Source organism: Oncorhynchus gorbuscha, linkage group LG06 (assembly GCF_021184085.1).
Source record: "Oncorhynchus gorbuscha isolate QuinsamMale2020 ecotype Even-year linkage group LG06, OgorEven_v1.0, whole genome shotgun sequence".
In the NCBI taxonomy this organism is placed as follows: domain Eukaryota; kingdom Metazoa; phylum Chordata; class Actinopteri; order Salmoniformes; family Salmonidae; genus Oncorhynchus; species Oncorhynchus gorbuscha.
In genome coordinates, this window is record NC_060178.1 from 104,627,948 (window position 1) to 104,647,948 (window position 20,001).

Consider the following 20,001-nt stretch of genomic DNA (forward strand, 5'->3'; position numbering starts at 1 on the left):
ACACACACACACACACACACACACACACACACACACACACACACACACTTCCAATTCAGTAGCTTGTCAGTTGATTGACCTTCATCTACTAATGAGTGTCAATGATAGCATTAAACTGTTCAAAAATCTAAGCAGTGATGAGAGGCAGTGGTCTGTGTGTGGTGATTGTCTTAGCTCCGGGGGGAAACACTATATATGTGTGTGTTTGTGTGTGTGTGTATGTGAGTGTGTGTGTGTGTGTGTGTGTGTGACTATATATGTGTGTGTGTGTGTGTGTGTGTGTGTGTGTGTGTGTGTGTGTGTGTGTGTGTGTGTGTGTGTGTGTGTGTGTGTGTGTGTGTGTGTGTGTGTGTGTGTGTGTGTGTGTGTGTGTGTGTGTGTGTGTGTGTGTGTGTGTGTGTGTGTGCGTGCGTGTGTGTGCGTTTGAGTGTGTGTGTGTATTTGAGTGTGTGTGTGTGTAGATTGTCTTAGCTCCGAGGGAAGATGCTAAGGTCAGCACATTAGCTAGCTACTTCACTATCTGTGGTGCACGCCAAGGATCCCAACATGCTATAGGACTGATTAGACAGCATGCTATAGCTTTGGGTTGAAGAGAATCCTTTGGGACAAAACACATGAAGTACTATGTTATTCAAGAATGAATTCAATGACATGCCCATGTATTTTCTTCCCCATAACAAATGTCATTGTTCTATACCAGAATTGTGTGAAAATATATTCATACAATGGCTTTAGTTGATATACAGTGCCTTGCAAAATAATTCAAACCCCTTGGCGTTTTTCCTATTTTGTTGCATTACAACCTGTAATTTAAATATATATTTATATTTTATTTGGGTTTCATGTAATGGACATACACCAAAAAGTCAAAATGTCTTAATTGAAATGAAAAAAATTACTTGTAAAAAAAACTACAAAATAAAAAATGAAAAAGTGGTGCGTGTATGTATTCAACATCTTTGCTTTGAAGCCCCTAAATACGATCTGGTGCAACCAATTACCTCCAGAAGTCACATATTTGGTTAAATAAAGTCCACGTGTGTTCAATCTAAGTGTCACATGATCTGTCACCTGATCTCAGTATATATACACCTGTCCTGAAACACCCCAGAGTCTGCAACACCGTTAAGCAAGGGGAACCACCAAGCAAACGGCACTATGAAGACCAAGCTGCTTTCCAAACAGGTCAGGGACAAAGTTGTTGAGAATTACAGATCAGGGTTGGGTTATAAAAAATATCAGAGGGCATTAAAGAGGCAAAAAAGAGACCAAAGATAACCCTGAAGGAGCTGCAATCTCCACAACGGAGTTTGTAGTTTCTGTCCATAGGATCACTTTAAGCCGTACACTCCACAGAGCTGGGCTTTACGGAAGAATGGGAAGAAAAATGCCATTGGTTTTAAAGACAGAAGAGAGCAAACATGTTTGGTGTTCGCCAAAAGCCATGTGGGAGACTCCCCAAATATATGGAAGAAGGTACTATGGTCAGATGAGACTAAAATGGAGTTTTATGGCAATCAAGGAAAACACTGTCTGGCGCAAACCCAACACCTTTCATCACCCCGAGAACACCATCCCAGCAGCATCATGCTGTGGGGATATTTTTCATCGGCAGGGACTAGGAAACTGGTCAGAATTGAAGGAATGATGGATGGCGCTAAATACAGGGAATTCTTGAGGGAAACCTGTTTCAGTCTTCCAGAGATTTGAGACTGGGACGGAGGTTAACCTTGCAGCAGGACAATTACCCTAAGCATACTGCTAAAGCAACACTTGAATGGTTTAAGGGGAAATATTATACTATTTATTGGAATGGCCTAGTCAAAGCCCAGACCTCAATCCAATTGAGAATCTGTGGTATGACTTAAAGATTGCGGTACACCAGCAGAACCCATTCAACTTGAAGGAACTGGTGCAGTTTTGTCTTGAAGAATGGACAAACCCCCAGTGGCTAGACGTGCTAAGCTTTTAGAGACATACCCCAAGAGACTTGCAGCTATAATTGCTGCAAAGGTGGCTCTACAAAGTATTGATTTCTAAGGGGGTGAATAGTTACACAGGCTCAGATTTTCTGCTTTTTTGTCTTATTTCTTGTTTGTTTCACAATAAAAACTATTTGCATCTCAAAGTGGCAGGCATGCTGTGTAAATCAAATGATACAAACCTCCCAAAAATCAATTTTAATTCCAGGTTGTAAGACAACAAAATAGGAAAAATGCAAAGGAGGGGTTGAATACTTTTGCAAGACTCTATATGGTAAATAGACAACACATAATAGTATATTGTATAGCTAGCTGTATGCTGCTACCAGTAAATGACAATGAGTGGGGAGGGTTTGTCTCTCTCCAGGCTTAGTGACCTGAGATGACAGGCAGTGTGACTCCTGGTGAGAGAAGCAGCATAGGAGGGCAGTCACATAGAACAGAACAGCAGTCAGACACAGAGGCCTTAGAGACATCTTCACCTTGCATCATCTCTTCTCCACTCTTCTCTGAAAACTGCCCCTTTAACCAGTCCACTTTCCCCACTCTGAATGCATCAGGGTAACACACACACACTCGGACCCCCGGGTGGCGCAGCGGTATAAGGCACTGCATCTCAGTTGAAGAGGCGTCACTACAGTCCCTGGTTTGAATCAAGGCTGTTTCACATCTGGCCATGATTGGGTGTCCCACACAATTGACCCAGTGATGTCTGGGATTGGCCAGGGCAGGCTGTCATTGTAAATAAGAATTTGTTCTTAACTGACTTGCCTATTTAAATAAATAAAATAAAAAATAAAAACAAAACACTCACAAGGACCAACACACACACACCTGCACACACTTCTCAACTTGCTCTTGGAGGCCCTTCTGCAGTGCTACATTGACATTTCTCATTTTCTAAGCACATTTTCCATCCTTGAATGCACATTTATTTGAAACATGTATGATTCATAGTCAGTCTGGAGGAGGTTTGTTTGGCAGCTCTGCTTATACATCATGTATATAATCAATACTTATACAATAATACACAGTTACCAATTAGCTGCATTATATATGCAGGACCCTTGGGAATTGGCTGCATTTTGTTTATAACAAAGATAAAGCTGTGTTAGTAGCTGGGGGTTGCTGCAATGATGCTAAGGTATTGAGCAGATTACTGCAATGTTTTTAACTAGTGTTTGTAATTGTGTTTTCACAATTTCTACAAATGTAAATTGATAATGTCTGTGACATAGGGAGAGGTTGTAGGAGGTGCTAGTTGGTAATGGCTGTGACAAAGGGAGAGGTTGTCGAAGGTGCTAGTTGGTAATGGCTGTGACAAAGGGAGAGGTTGTAGGAGGTGCTAGTTGGTAATGGCTGTGACAAAGGGAGAGGTTGTCGAAGGTGCTAGTTGGTAATGGCTGTGACAAAGGGAGAGGTTGTAGGAGGTGCTAGTTGGTAATGGCTGTGACAAAGGGAGAGGTTGTAGGAGGTGCTAGTTGGTAATGGCTGTGACATAGGGAGAGGTTGTAGGAGGTGCTAGTTGGTAATGGCTGTGACAAAGGGAGAGGTTGTAGGAGGTGCTAGTTGGTAATGGCTGTGACAAATGGAGAGGTTGTAGGAGGTGCTAGTTGGTAATGGCTGTGACAAAGGGAGAGGTTGTAGAAGGTGCTAGTTGGTAATGGCTGTGACAAAGGGAGAGGTTGTAGGAGGTGCTAGTTGGTAATGGCTGTGACAAAGGGAGAGGTTGTAGGAGGTGCTAGTTGGTAATGGCTGTGACAAAGGGAGAGGTTGTAGGAGATGGTAGGGGTGGGGTAAGATTAAATATTTGGTTTGACCTTTACTGATGTGTCATAGCACAGAGAGACAAAACAGATTAGGCTAAAAGAAAATTGGATTGATAATGTTTAGGACTATATAGAAAGGCAGGGGTTAGTGACTGAGGGCTATGGATACAAGGTCAACCACTTGGAGTAGTACAAAGAGCATGTCATCGTTGATGCCATCAGTGGTTTCTGAACGTTCTAATGAATTGATTGTTAGCTGAACATTCTTTGATTCTCATTGATTGGCTAATTCCAATGCTCTCAAAGCAGTTGGAGTGAAGAGGTAATGTACATTCAGTTACAGTACTTACCTAATCAGCTGAGAGAGCAGTGGTCTGATACAGTATTCTATGTTTATCTTTATGTGGTGTCTACAGTGTGCAGTATCTGTTCATATTTACAGTCTATTCAGAATCAAATCTAATTTTATTAGTCACATGCGCCAAATACAACAGGTGTAGAATTTACATTGAGATGCTTACTTACGAGCCCCTAACCAACAATGCAGTTTTAAAAAATATGGATAAGAATAAGAGATAAAACACATTTACACCTGTGAGCAAATATGGACATGGATGGCGTTCATGTGTAACCCTGTATTATTCTGTTATAATGAAACCATTTGAAACAGAAAAGTATTACAGGCGCATCAGCAGCAGTTTCTTTCCTGACTGCCCGAATCCGCTGGCTTTTGTCAAGATTTATAAAGATAACACCTCATACACAGATTAGAGATTAAAGACGATTACAGACCACTCTCTGATCTTCCACTGTGGATTGCATGCTGCTGCTATGGTTCACAGGCCTGGACTAATTTTAGGAGGGGAAGAAAATATTTACACTTGATCAATATTTATGAAATGGAAAGGAAAGGAATAATAACATTGGGATTTACTTGCTTGGATTACTATCTCTTGCTCTCTCTCTCTTTGTCTCTCTCTCTTTGTCTCTCTCTCTCTCTCTCTCTCTCTCTCTCTCTCTCTCTCTCTCTCTCTCTCTTTGTCTCTCTCTCTCTCTTTGTCTCTCTCTCTCTCTCTCTTTGTGTCTCTCTCTCTCTCTCTCTTTTTGTGTCTCTCTCTCTCTCTCTCTCTCTCTCTCTCTCTCTCTCTCTCTCTCTCTCTCTCTCTCTCTCTCTCTCTCTCTCTCTCTCTCTCTCTCTCTCTCTCTCTCTCTCTCTCTCTCTCTCTCTCTCTTTGTGTCTCTCTCTCTCTCTTTGTGTCTCTCTCTCTCTCTCTCTCTCTCTCTCTCTTTGTGTCTCTCTCTCTCTCTCTCTCTCTCTCTTTGTGTCTCTCTCTCTCTCTCTCTCTCTCTCTCTCTCTCTCTCTCTCTCTCTCTCTCTCTCTTTGTGTCTCTCTCTCTTTGTGTCTCTCTCTCTCTCTCTCTCTCTTCTCTTTGTGTCTCTCTCTCTCTCTTTGTGTCTCTCTCTCTCTCTCTCTCTCTCTCTCTCTCTCTCTCTCTCTCTCTCTCTCTCTCTTTGTGTCTCTCTCTCTCTCTCTCTCTCTCTCTCTCTTTGTGTCTCTCTCTCTCTCTCTCTCTCTCTTTGTGTCTCTCTCTCTCTCTTTGTGTCTCTCTCTCTTTGTGTGTCACTCTCTCTTTGTGTGTCACTCTCTCTTTGTGTCTCTCTGTGTCTCTCTCTCTCTCTTTGTCTCTCTCTCTCTCTCTCTCTTTGTGTCTCTCTCTCTCTTTGTGTCTCTCTCTCTCTTTGTCTCTCTCTCTCTCTCTCTCTCTTTGTGTCTCTCTCTCTCTTTGTGTCTCTCTCTCTCTCTTTGTGTCTCTCTCTCTCTCTTTGTGTCTCTCTCTCTCTCTTTGTGTGTCTCTCTCTCTCTTTGTGTCTCTTGCTCTCTCTCTCTCTCTCTCTCTTTGTGTCTCTCTCTCTCTCTTTGTGTCTCTCTCTCTCTTTGTGTGTCACTCTATCTTTGTGTATCACTCTCTCTTTGTGTGTCTCTCTCTCTTTGTGTCTCTCTCTCTCTCTTTGTCTCTCTCTCTCTCTCTCTCTTTGTGTCTCTCTCTCTCTTTGTGTCTCTTGCTCTCTCTCTCTATTTGTCTCTTGCTCTCTCTCTCTCTCTCTTTGTGTCTCTTGCTCTCTCTCTCTCTCTCTCTCTCTTTGTGTCTCTTGCTCTCTCTCTCTCTCTCTCTCTGTGTCTCTTGCTCTCTCTCTCTATTTGTCTCTTGCTCTCTCTCTCGCTTCGTGTCTCTTGCTCGCACTCTCTCTCAGTCTTTATGTCTCTCTCTCTCTCTTTGTGTCTCTCTCTCTCTCTCTCTCTTTGTCTATCTCTCTCTCTGTCTTTGTCTCTCTCTCTCTCTCTCTCTCTCTCTCTCTCTCTCTCTCTCTCTCTCTCTCTCTCTCTCTCTCTCTCTCTCTCTCTCTCTCTCTCTCTCTCTCTTACAGGCAGGAAGCCTGGAAGAATGATGTGCCTCTTGCTCGCACTCTCTCTCTCTCCTATGTGTCTCTCTCACTCTTTGTGTGTCTCTCTCTATTTGTGTCTCTTGCTCACTCTCTCTCTCTCTTTGTGTCTCTCTCTCTCTTTGTCTCTCTCTCTCTCTCTCTCTTTGTGTGTCTCTCTCTCTCTCTCTTTGTGTCTCTCTCTCTCTCTTTGTGTCTCTCTCTCTCTCTTTGTGTCTCTCTCTCTCTTTGTCTCTCTCTCTCTCTCTCTCTCTCTCCCTCTCTCTCTTACTGGCAGGAAGGCTGTAAGCGAGGATGATGTCTGGGTTGATTTCTCCATCCCTTTGTGGACTGAAAGAAACAGTCTGGGACACTGACGGACTGGGTAGGGATAGGGAGAGGCTGTGTCTATTTCGGGCATCCCAATGCCTATATGCATTTCCTAGAAACTAGGCCATCGTTTGATATTGTGGGGGGGTGTGAGTCCCGGAAGCCTTGAACGCTAACCCACACATGCAATAGAATGGGAAATATATCCCTGAAAATCCCATTTACATCTGGACAACATTGCTGTCTTCTCCTCTGTGGCACGAAGCACTGGGGAGCCAATTAGCAAAGCTCGGGTTCCACCCAATACCCAATCAGAGAGAGGAGTCAAGGCTCTACATAATATCCGATCAGAGGGAGCCAGGAAAATGACTTGCCTGTATATGGATTATATTGTGTAGACTACTTGGCCCTGTTTAAAATGTTCTTCATTCCTAGATTTGTTTTGATTGCAGAGTGTTGCACTTGCTTGTTTATCAAAGGGGATGTCTTGTTCAATTGTTAATATCCATGCCAACACACTGTTTTGAATATGTTTGCAGTAAAATATATAATATGAAGGTAGCCCCAACAGCTGTGTATCAATCCACTGTGAACGCGGGAAGTCAATACTACATTACCATTCCTCTTTTGACATTAAGGGTGTCATTTTGGATAATACTTTGTATCAGAAGACACCGTGTTATTCTGAATACTTTTAGAAACACCCAAATGTTTCCCTAGAAAAACAACCTCCTAATCTCCAGCTTTTGAAGCAACCTCAACTTTCAACACATTTTCTCCCTGCTATCACACAAAACCACCACCAAAACAATACGACACACATATTCTAGGCAATTGAAGAGTGAATAAACAAATCATGAAAGGTTGTGATGTGAATTAAATGATCGCCTATTATCTTGTTATTATGTCTGTGATTGTCAGCCAGACAGTATGCGAGGCAGAGCCCTTCCTCTGACTTGATTCTTTGGTCTGTGGCTGATCTGGCATTAGACCTCCTTCAAGCCCAGTGCACATATACCCAAGGGGTGAACTCTAAGCCTATTCCCTGGTCCATCAATTTGGCATGAAAGCGATTCAATGTTCACTGCTCCACCAAAATCACTTTATTTTGTCCCAAGACAAGCAATCACTTCATAGCCTCAAAACAACTACTTCAACCACAACTGGTTTGGTTTTCATTGGCCTCTCTTCTTTTTTATTTCTCTTTTATTTGTTATTTTGTGCATGGAGGCAGAAAACGCTGCGCCCTATGAGCATGGAGGCAGAAAACGCTGTGCCCTGTGAGCATGGAGGCAGAAAACGCTGTGCCCTATGAGCATGGAGGCAGAAAACGCTGCGCCCTATGAGCATGGAGGCAGAAAACGCTGTGCCCTATGAGCATGGAGGCAGAAAACGCTGCGCCCTATGTGCATGGAGGCAGAAAACGCTGCGCCCTATGAGCATGGAGGCAGAAAACGCTGTGCCCTATGAGCATGGCGGCAGAAAACGCTGTGCCCTATGAGCATGGAGGCAGAAAACGCTGTGCCCTATGAGCATGGATGCAGAAAACGCTGTGCCCTATGAGCATGGAGGCAGAAAACGCTGTGCCCTATGAGCATGGAGGCAGAAAACGCTGTGCCCTATGAGCATGGATGCAGAAAACGCTGTGCCCTATGAGCATGGATGCAGAAAACGCTGTGCCCTATCAATGTCAAAATCCCACCTCTGAGCTCCTTGTCATCCCATCCATCCCCTCTTGTTCGCCATGGCTTGGTCGATGCACTGTTTGGCTACACCTTCACCCTACGCCTGTTCAATGGTGTCATCGAGTCAGACGTAATTCAGGAGTCTGTGCCCTATGAGCATGGAGGCAGGAACTGCCCCCTGGCCTATGCCCTGTGAGCATGGAGGCAGAAAACGCTGTGCCCTATGAGCATGGAGGCAGAAAACGCTGTGCCCTATGAGCATGGATGCAGAAAACGCTGTGCCCTATCAATGTCAAAATCCCACCTCTGAGCTCCTTGTCATCCCATCCATCCCCTCTTGTTCGCCATGGCTTGGTCGATGCACTGTTTGGCTACACGTTCACCCTACGCCTGTTCAATGGTGTCATCGAGTCAGACGTAATTCAGGAGTCTGTGCCCTATGAGCATGGAGGCAGGAACTGCCCCCTGGCCTATGCCCTGTGAGCATGGAGGCAGAAAATGCTGTGCCCTATGAGCATGGAGGCAGAAAACGCTGTGCCCTATGAGCATGGAGGCAGGAACTGCCCCCTGGCCTATGCCCTATGAGCATGGAGGCAGAAAACACCCCCTGGGCTATCCCCTATGAGCATGGAGGCAGGAACTGCCCCCTGGCCTATGCCCTATGAGCATGGAGGCAGAAAACACCCCCTGGGCTATGCCCTATGAGCATGGAGGCAGGAACTGCCCCCTGGGCTATGCCCTATGAGCATGGAGGCAGGAACTGCCCCCTGGGCTATGCCCTATGAGCATGGAGGCAGGAACTGCCCCCTGTGCAGGCCAGTCAAATTCTTCCAGACCGATCTCGACAAACCATTTCTGCATGGACCTCGCTTTGTGCACGGGGGCATTGTCATGCTGAAACAGGAAAGGACCTTCCCCAAACTTTTGCCAAACACTTTTGCACAGAATCATCCAGAATGTTGTTGTATACTGCAGTGTTAATATTTCCCTTTAATGGAACGAAGGGGCCAAGCACATACATCACCCATGTCCCACCCTGACCTAACCAAAACAATAAAGAAAACAAAGAATACTCAGGTCAGGACGTGACACGTTAGCACTATGTATTGGGGCAGATAGCGTTTTCCTGTCATTCGCCAAACAAATTTTCGTCCGTCGGACTGCCAGATGGTGAAGCGTGATTCATCACTCCAGAGAACGCGTTTCCACTACTCCAGAGTCCAGTGACGGTGAGCTTTACACCACTCCAGCCAACTCTTGGCATTGCATATGGTGATCATGTGCCTTGACACATCAACAGCATAATTGCATTTTGGTGCACCAGAAGTGGGGCGGCAGGGTAGCCTAGTGGTTAGAGCATTGGACTAGTAACCAGAAGGTTGCAAGTTCAAACCCCCGAGCTGACAAGTTACAAAGCTGTTGTTCTGAACACCCACTGTTCCTAGGCCTTCATTGAAAATAAGAATTTGTTCTTAACTGACTTGCCTAGTTAAATAAAGGTAATAAAAAGTACATTCTTTTCCAATGGAACACTGCGCTTTTCTTGCAGAGGCAGTTGCAATGGTTTCTCTGGGGTTCGTATGTTGGATTTATCGAATGTATGTCTCAAACTCTATGTGTAGATGGCTTGACAAATGGTAGCAGAAGGAGAATTTTAAACTTTTGTTGCACACATATCCAGATGATGCTGCGTACCATTTTGCACAATGACGCTTTCGGTTTGATCGAGGCATTATGCTTGTGTGTGGCTGCTCGGCCATGGAAACCCATTTCATGAAGCTCCCGAGTTCTTGTGCTGACTCTTGTGCGGACGTTGCTTCCAGAGGCAGTTTGGAACTCGGTAGTGAGTGTCGCAAACCAGGACAGACCATTTTTACCCACTACACACTTCAGTTCTCGGCGGTCCTGTTCTGTGAGCATGTGTGGCCTCACAACATCCCGGCTGTGCCTTTGTTGCTACTAGACATTTCCCTTCACAATACTGGGCCAGCTCTAGCAGGGCAGAAATGTGAAAAACTGACTTGTTGGAAAGGTGGCATCCTATGAAGGTGCCACATTGAAAGTCACTGAGTTCTTCAGTAAGGCCATTCTCCTACCAATGTTTGTCTATGGAGACTGCAAGGCGGTGTGCTCAATTTTATACACCTGTCAGCAATGGGTGTGGCTGAAAGAGCAGAAGCCACATATTTGAAGGGGTGTCTACATGCTTTTATTTATATAGTGTACATGAATAGACTTTTCAAATGGCTTGAGGTCATAACGAGATATTTTTATCACTGAAAAAAGGAAAACATACAACCACAAAAAGAGTGAAAAAAAGAGTCCAAACTGGACAGTTTAATCTGAATCTCTTCATTCAAAGACTCAATCATGGACACTTTTACTGACAGTTGTGGCTGCTTTGCGTGATATATTGTTGTCTCTACCTTCTTGCCCTTTGTGTTGTCTGTGCCCAATAATCTTTATACCCCGTTTAGTGCTACTACCATGTTGTGCTGCTGCCATGTTGTGTTGCTACCATGTTGTTGTCATGTTGTGTTGATACCATGCTTTGTTGTCATGTGTTGCTGCCATGCTATGTTGTTGTCTTAGGTCTATCTTTATGTAGTGTTGTGTTGTCTCTCTTGTTGTGATGTGTGTTTTGTCCAGCCTCCGTCCCCGAAAGATTCATTTTGCCTTTTGGTAGGCCATCATTGGAAATAATAAATTGTTCTTAACTGGCTTGCCTAGTTTAAGGTTAAATACATAAATTGTGCTTTTCTTGGTCTTTGTCATGTTGACAAACATAGGAGTTGGCTATACTTCACAGACAGATCTCAGACCAGGCTCACAGACCAGGATATACAACACAAACAGATCTCAGACCAGGCTCATAAACCAAGATATACAGCACAGACATACAGTATCTCAGAACAGGCTCACAGACAGATCTCAGACCAGGCTCACAGACAGATCCCAGACAAGGCTCACAGACAGATCCCAGACCAGGCTCACAGACAGATCCCAGACCAGGCTCACAGACAGATCCCAGACCAGGTTCACAGACAGATCTCAGACCAGGCTCACAGACCAGGATATACAACACAAACAGATCTCAGACCAGGCTCATAGACAGATCCCAGATCAGGTTCACAGACAGATCTCAGACCAGGCTCACAGACAGATCCCAGATCAGGTTCACAGACAGATCTCAGACCAGGCTCACAGACAGATCCCAGATCAGGCTCACAGACAGATCTCAGACCAGGCTCACAGACAGATCTCAGACCAGGCTCACAGACAGATCTCAGACCAGGCTCACAGACAGATCCCAGATCAGGTTCACAGACAGAGCTCAGACCAGGATAAGACACATAACAAGAACAGATAATGTCAGGTCTTAATTATTGGCACCCTTAAGAAAAATGAAACATTTTAGCTGTACAGAGAATAAGAAGACCAGAAGGTTTGGGCTCTGCCCTATGCAGTCCTCTGCTCCAGCCCAGCCTCTCCAACCCAATGTGTTTTGTGTGTATAAGCACTGTATATTGGTTAGACAAAGCAGAAGACAAATGTCTCGTAAATAATAATGCTAAAGTATATCTTATCTTAAGTTCTGAGTTCTCCTACCTGATGAGGTTCCCGTGGCGTCGTCTGCTTCACTTTCCTACTGGATGCCGTCGTCGTGGTGATCTCCATAATGGAGGTGGACGTCTCCGACCGGTTGCCCGTGTTGGCACTGGACTGTGGCGTGATGGAAGAGGGTGACTCTCCCACCAGTCTCACGCTCCCCTGGATGCGGATGTTAGGATCTCCTTCAGTGGCCATGTTGAACACCTTCAGCCCGTTATAGTAGAGGCCTGAGAGCTGGCCCTGAAACGAGCGACTCCTGTCCCTGTCCCAGCCACCTATCTGTATGGTGGTCTGGCTGTTGAAGATAGTGAGCTGCCGACCTGTGGGAAAACAATATTACATATATACAAGAATGTATGTTGGATGGAACGTGGACGGACTCTGCCACCACTAACTCCCTACTTGTATGTTGAGTCATAACAGAAATAATAAAATAAAGTGTGATGAAAAATAATTGCGCACAGGAACAGAGATTATTTGCCCAGTCGGCTAATGAGTTGCGATAAATTACCCATTGCTAGAGGCAAGCCTCTCATAGCAATGTATTGCGGTTAGAATGATGGGATGGAACCACACAGACTCAAAGGGAGAAATAATAAAGCAAAAAGTTGTGGTAAATCAATGTACTGCAGCTTTGCTAAAAGGACAATCAAGTCAATTTAACTGAGGGTAGGTGTCTAAATCTAGTATTACTTGACAGCATTGAGCTAAACTGCAATTTATTTATTCCTTGAAATAATAGGAAAATATTAGAAGTGTGAGTTTTTATATGTGATGGACTTTAAAAAGGGACAGTTTGTCTGTGGGAAATTGCCTGTAGAGAAAATAGAGTTCACAGATGTGTCATTTTACAGGCTCCAATTATCCTCTTTGAATAGCTTGACACTTGAATTTCTTTGAAAACACTCACCACCTTAAAAAACTGTATGATTATATAGAAGTTTTAAGTTTCATTATGATAATAAAAACATCATTCATAGTTATAGTATGTATAGAAGTTGAGTTTCATTACTATATTTAACATACATTTCTAAAGTTAAAACTATATTTAAAACATACGTTTCAAAAGTTAAAGTTAAGTTAAAATGATTCATTGACTTTTATCATCATCCCAAGACCGCCTTTTAGCAAGAAGTGAATGCAACTTAAAATGTACACTGAGTTAGGAAATATGAGGGACATAACAAAAGTGTCATTGCTGACAGTAAAATAAAAGGGGACATGAAAACTGAAACAGAACACATCAAAATGACAAATAATCATGGTGGGAGAAACAACTTGGTTTCTAGAAACATACAAAAAGGCACTCAAACATTTGAGTTGTATGATACATTGCCTTGATATTCATTCCCTATACATATTTACAATATCCGTTAAAGGGACTCACTTTCTTTATGCCAATTAATATTACACTCTATTTACAATTGAACATTTCTAGAAGTTGAATCAGTATGATCCATTATAAACAACCACATACATGTATATATGTGTATAAAATACAACACTACAAATATCAACTGAATGTATAATTTAACTGGACCTTTTTTAGTTGATCATTTAGGTATCAAATGACAACAATGTTATAATAATTTATATACATTTTAACAGTGTTGATATTACTTCAGGAAATAGTTAGATTTATGTTTACAGTCCCTTTAACCTGAAGCTGACATCTCTAAAAAGAAAGTGTGCAATGTTACTAACTAGCTACATTTAACTGTTTTTAAATGATTTAGTTTTATTGAAGTTTTACTGAACATTAATTTTTTAAGGTTTATTGGTTACAAAAAGTATTACTGGGTTATGATCAAATTATTTTAATTTGAAGTTTTAATCAATGTTTTTACCTTTGTCGAGTAGCCATTCGTCAACTACTCGACCAAGTCGATATGGGATTCGCTGTCTAGCAATCGCCAGGCGTTCGTTATCATTGTTGCCTTTAAAGTTTAAAGAGACATTTCAGTGGTTAAAGTCTGTAAAGTCAAAGGTTAAATGTCAATACTTAATTCTTGAGCTATAACAACTGCCACAAAGTTTTTAATACGTTTTAGACGTTTAAAATAAACAAAAAGTTACCTACAACATTTCATCGACCCAACTTCACTTACTCAAATCATTAAATTTTTATTTTAGCCAACCAATTATTCCTATATTAATTGAGAATTAGCTTGCTGAAGTTACAACTAGGTTAATAGAGTTATGTTAATGTATAAACCAAAACCAAATCACAAATTGAAACATTTTCATAACATAAGTCTTGCCAAAATGATTTCCAAAACACATTTCTTCTTCTTGCTTTCTTTTTGGCAGACTTTTTAGCTAGTTATACATTCCCAGAATTTATTGTTTGTGAAAAACATTCAACCTTTTGCACACAGTTTATGTTTTAGAGTACATAACAAAGTTTATACATATATAGCACATCCCATCCCCATTTAAACAAGTTGACTAATAACCAGGTGACAAGCTAACAACAAATCATCAATCAACATAGGCATTTCAAAAATCAAAGAAACAACATATTTAGGTGTCAAAATAGGTGCACACATACTGGAACACTATTCCAATAGCAGTGAAGGCTTTGACACTAAGAGTCAGGGTAATGGCGCTGAAGGCTTTGACAATGGCTACACTAGGAGTCAGGGTAATGGCGCTGAAGGCTTTGACAATGGCTACACTAGGAGTCAGGGTAATGGCGCTGAAGGCTTTGACAATGGCTACACTAGGAGTCAGGGTAATGGCGCTGAAGGCTTTGACAATGGCTACACTAGGAGTCAGGGTAATGGCGCTGAAGGATTTGACAATGGCTACACTAGGAGTCAGGGTAATGGCGCTGAAGGCTTTGACAATGGCTACACTAGGAGTCAGGGTAATGACGCTGAAGGCTTTGACAATGGCTACACTAGGAGTCAGGGTAATGATGCTGAAGGCTTTGACAATGGCTACACTAGGAGTCAGGGTAATGGCACTGAAGGCTTTGACAATGGATACACTAAGGAGTCAGGGTAATGATGCTGAAGGCTTTGACAATGGATACACTAAGAGTCAGGGTAATGACGATGAAGGCTTTGACAATGGATACACTAAGAGTCAGGGTAATGGCGCTGAAGGCTTTGACAATGGATACACTAAGAGTCAGGGTAATGACGCTGAAGGCTTTGACAATGGATACACTAAGGAGTCAGGGTAATGACGATGAAGGCTTTGACAATGGATACACTAAGGAGTCAGGGTAATGACGATGAAGGCTTTGACAATGGATACACTAAGGAGTCAGGGTAATGACGATGAAGGCTTTGACAATGGATACACTAAGGAGTCAGGGTAATGATGCTGAAGGCTTTGACAACGGATACACTAAGAGTCAGGGTAATGACGATGAAGGCTTTGACAATGGATACACTAAGAGTCAGGGTAATGGCGCTGAATGCTTTGACAATGGATACACTAAGAGTCAGGGTAATGACGATGAAGGCTTTGACAATGGATACACTAAGAGTCAGGGTAATGACGCTGACGGCTTTGACAATGGATACACTAAGGAGTCAGGGTAATGACGCTGAAGGCTTTGACAATGGATACACTAAGGAGTCAGGGTAATGGCGCTGAAGGCTTTGACAATGGATACACTAAGGAGTCAGGGTAATGACGATGAAGGCTTTGACAATGGATACACTAAGGAGTCAGGGTAATGACGATGAAGGCTTTGACAATGGATACACTAAGGAGTCAGGGTAATGACGATGAAGGCTTTGACAATGGATACACTAAGGAGTCAGGGTAATGACGATGAAGGCTTTGACAATGGATACACTAAGAGTCAGGGTAATGGCGCTGAATGCTTTGACAATGGATACACTAAGAGTCAGGGTAATGACGATGAAGGCTTTGACAATGGATACACTAAGAGTCAGGGTAATGACGCTGACGGCTTTGACAATGGATACACTAAGGAGTCAGGGTAATGACGCTGAAGGCTTTGACAATGGATACACTAAGGAGTCAGGGTAATGGCGCTGAAGGCTTTGACAATGGATACACTAAGGAGTCAGGGTAATGACGATGAAGGCTTTGACAATGGATACACTAAGGAGTCAGGGTAATGACGATGAAGGCTTTGACAATGGATACACTAAGGAGTCAGGGTAATGACGATGAAGGCTTTGACAATGGATACACTAAGGAGTCAGGGTAATGACGATGAAGGCTTTGACAATGGATACACTAAGGAGTCAGGGTAATGATGATGAAGGCTTTGACAATGGATACACTAAGGAGTCAGGATAATGACGATGAAGGCTTTGACAATGGATACACTAAGGAGTCAGGGTAATGACGATGAAGGCTTTGACAATGGATACACTAAGGAGTCAGGGTAATGACGATGAAGGCTTAGACAATGGATACACTAAGAGTCAGGGTAATGGTGCTGAAGGCTTTGACAATAGAAATACTAAGAGTCAGGGTAATGACGATGAAGGCTTTGACAATAGAAATACTAAGAGTCAGGGTAATGACGATGAAGGCTTTGACCATGGCTACACAAAGAGTCAGGGTAGTGACACTGAAAGCTTTAACAATAGAAATACTAAGAGTCAGGGTAGTGACACTGAAGGCTTTGACAATAGAAATACTAAGAGTCAGGGTAGTGACACAGAAGGCTTTGGCAATAGAAATACTAAGAGTCAGGGTAGTGACACTGAAGGCTTTGACAATAGAAATACTAAGAGTCAGGGTAGTGACACTGAAGGCTTTGACAATAGAAATAGTAAGAGTCAGGCTAGTGACACTGAAGGCTTTGACAATAGAAATACTAAGAATCAGGGTAATGGCGCTGAAGGCTTTGACAATAGACATACTAAGAGTCAGGGTAATGGCGATGAAGGCTTTGACCATGGCTACACTAAGAGTCAGGGTAATGGCGATGAAGGGCTTTGACCATGGCTACACTAAGAGTCAGGGTAATGACGATGAAGGCTTTGACCATGGCTACACTAAGAGTCAGGGTAATGACGATGAAGGCTTTGACCATGGCTACACTAAGAGTCAGGGTAATGACGATGAAGGCTTTGACCATGGCTACACTAAGAGTCAGGGTAATGACGATGAAGGCTTTGACCATGGCTACACTAAGAGTCAGGGTAATGAGGATGAAAGCTTTGGCCATGGCTACACTAAGAGTCAGGGTAGTGACTCTGAAGGCTTTGACAAGAGAAACACTAAGAGTCAGGGTAGTGACTCTGAAAGCTTTGACAAGAGAAACACTAAGTCAGGGTAGTGACTCTGAAGGCTTTGACAATAGAAACACTAAGAGTCAGGGTCGTGACTCTGAAGGCTTTGACAATAGAAACACTAAGAGTCAGGGTAATGACGCTGAAGGCTTTGACAATGGCTACACCAAGGAGTCAGGGTAATGACAATGAAAAGGATATCATCACTCTCATCCTCTCATTCCCGGTAGACATACATGCAAATGAGATTGATAACAACAATAATCTCCTTAATTGCTTTGAGTTTAACCAGTTTTTATTTAGATGTCAAAAGCAGTGTGGCTTGTGGGTGGATAAATATAAACTTAAAAACAGAAACTGTGAGAAACAGATAGAGAGATTAAACAACCAAACAATAATTGAGAGGAATAGAAGGAGCTTGTGATAGAGGCAAGAGCGGTGAACTCTTGGTGTTGATGAGACCAAACTCTGCATCACCTTTTGGATGTATACCAAATAGCAGTGGTGGAAAAAGTAGCCAATTGTCATACTTGAGAAAAAGTAAAGATACCTTAAAAGAAAAGGACTGAAGTAAAAGTAAGTCACCCAGTAGAATACTACTTGAATCTAATGGTATTTAGTTTTAAATGTACTTCAATTATCAAAAACTAAAATAATAAATAATTTAAAATGTATTATATTGGGCAAACCAGACAACAAGATTTTCTTGTTTTTTAAAATTCATGGATAGCCAGGGGCACAGTTCAACACAGCCACAATTCACAAATGAAGCATTTGTGTTTAGTGAGTCTGCCAGATCAGAGGCAGTAGGGATGACCAGGGATGTTCTCTTGATAACTGCGTGAATTAGACAATTTTCCTGTCCTGCTAAGCATTCCAAATGTAAGGAGTACTTTTGGTGTCAGGGAAAATGTAAAGAGTAAAAAGTACTTTATTTTCTTTAGGAATGTAGTGGGGCAAAAGTAAAAGTTGTCAAAAACATGAATAGTAAAGTGTAGTCCCTTTTTTAACATTTTTTGATCAAAATGACATACCGAAATCTAACTGCCTGTAGCTCAGGACCTGAAGCAAGGATATGCATAGTATTGATACCACTTGAAAGGAAACACATTGAAGTTTGTAGAAATGTGAAATTAATGTGGGAGAATATAACACATTAGATCTGGCAAAAGATAATGCAAAGAAAAATAACATGTGCTTTTTTGCATTTTTTGTCCCATCGTCTTTGAAATGAAAGAGAAAGGGCAACATGTATTATTTCAGCCAAGGCACAATTTAGATGATGGCCACTAGATGGAAGCAGTGTGTGTGAAACGTTTTAGACTGATCCAATGAACCATTGTATTTCTGATCAAAATGTTGTATCAAGACTGCCCAAATGTTTCTACACTGGCTTGCGAAAGTATTCACACTCTTGGCATTTGTCTTATTTGGTTTCCTTACAACCTCAAATTAAAATAGATTTGTGTAAATCAAATGATACAATCCCCCCAAAAATCTATTGCAAAATATGTTTTATTGTGAAACAAACAATAATTAAGACAAAAAAATTAAAACTTGAGTGTGCATAACTATTCACCCCCCCCCCCGACCACTCAAAGTCAATATTTTGCAAAGCCCAATTTTGCAACAATTTCAGCTGCAAGTCTCCTGGGGTATGTCTCTGTAAGCTTGGTATATTTAGCCACTGGGATTTTTCCCATTCTTCAAGGCAAAACTGCTCCAGCTCCTTCAAGTTGTATGGGTTCCGCTGGTGTACTGCAATCCTTAAGTCATAGCACAGATTGTCAATTGGATTGAGGTCTGGGCTTTGACCATGACATTTACATTTAAATGTTCCTGTATTTAGCGCCATCCATCATTCCTTCAATTCTAACCTGTTTCTCAGTCCCTGCCGATGAAAAACATGCCCAGAGCATGATGCAGCCACCACCACATTTCACTGTGGGGATGGTATTCTCGGGGTGATGAGATGTGTTGGGTTTGCGCTAGACATAGCATTTTCCTTGAGGGCCAAAAATCAACATTTTTGTCTGATCTGATCAGAGTATCTTCTTCCATATGTTTAGGGAGTCTCCCACATGGCTTTTGGCAAACAACAAATGTGTTCGCTTATTTTTTTCATCAAGCAATGGATTTTCTCTGGCCACTCTTCCGTAAAGTACAGATCTGTGGAGTTTGCGGCTTAAATTGGACAGATAGTCCAATCTTCGCTGTGGAGCTTTGCAGCTCCTTCAGGGTTATCTTGAGTCTCTTTGTTGCCTCTGATTAATGCCCTCCTTGCCCGGTCCATGAGTTTTGGTGGGTGGTCCTCTCTTGGCAGGTTTGTTGTGGTGCCATATTCTTTCCGTTTAAAAAAATGGATTTAATGGTGCTCCGTGGGATGTTGGCGCACCATTTCAAATATATTTTTAGAACCCAACCCTTATATGTACTTCTCCACAACTTTGTCCCTGACCTGTTTGGAGAGCTCATTGGTCTTCATGGTGCCGCATGCTTGGTGGTGTTGCAGACTCTGGGGCCTTTCGGAATAGGTGTATATATACTGACATCATGTGACACTTAAATAAAGTCCGTCTGTGTGCAATTTAACTGATTATTTGACTTCTGAATGTAATTGGTTGCACCAGACCTTATTTAGGGGCTTCAAAGCAAAGGGGGTGAATACCTATAAATGCACCACTTGTCAGTTTTTAATTTTCTTAATTTCACAACACCAATTTGGACTATTTTGTGAATGTCCATTATATAAAAATAGAAATTCATTTAAATTACAGGTTGTAATGGAACAAAATAGGAAAAATTTCAAAGGGGGATGAAGGCACTGAAATTTGTTTATTAATTACTTGTCAAGTTCATAACTGTGCACTCTCCTCTAACATTAACATGGTATTGTTTCACTGTAATAGCTATTGTAAATTGGACAGTGCAGCTAGATTAACAAGAATTTAAGCTTTCTGCCAATATCAG

General features: G+C 42.3%; 1 protein-coding gene across 13 annotated transcripts in view; it reads right to left on the reverse strand.

Moving 5' to 3' along the window:
* LOC124038645 (neurexin-1a-like) overlaps positions 1 to 20,001 on the reverse strand; it is an 819,670-nt gene that overhangs the window by 129,406 nt on the left and 670,263 nt on the right. For 8 of the 13 annotated variants that reach the window (XM_046354738.1, XM_046354743.1, XM_046354737.1 and 5 more), the window contains 2 exons: positions 13,648 to 13,737; positions 11,798 to 12,120 (listed from right to left, as the gene is read on the reverse strand). In XM_046354738.1, coding sequence (XP_046210694.1) covers positions 11,798 to 12,120; positions 13,648 to 13,737 — 413 coding nt within the window. The remainder of the gene's footprint in view (positions 1 to 11,797; positions 12,121 to 13,647; positions 13,738 to 20,001) is intronic. The other 5 variants (XM_046354744.1, XM_046354740.1, XM_046354739.1 and 2 more) reach the window with 1 other exon arrangement.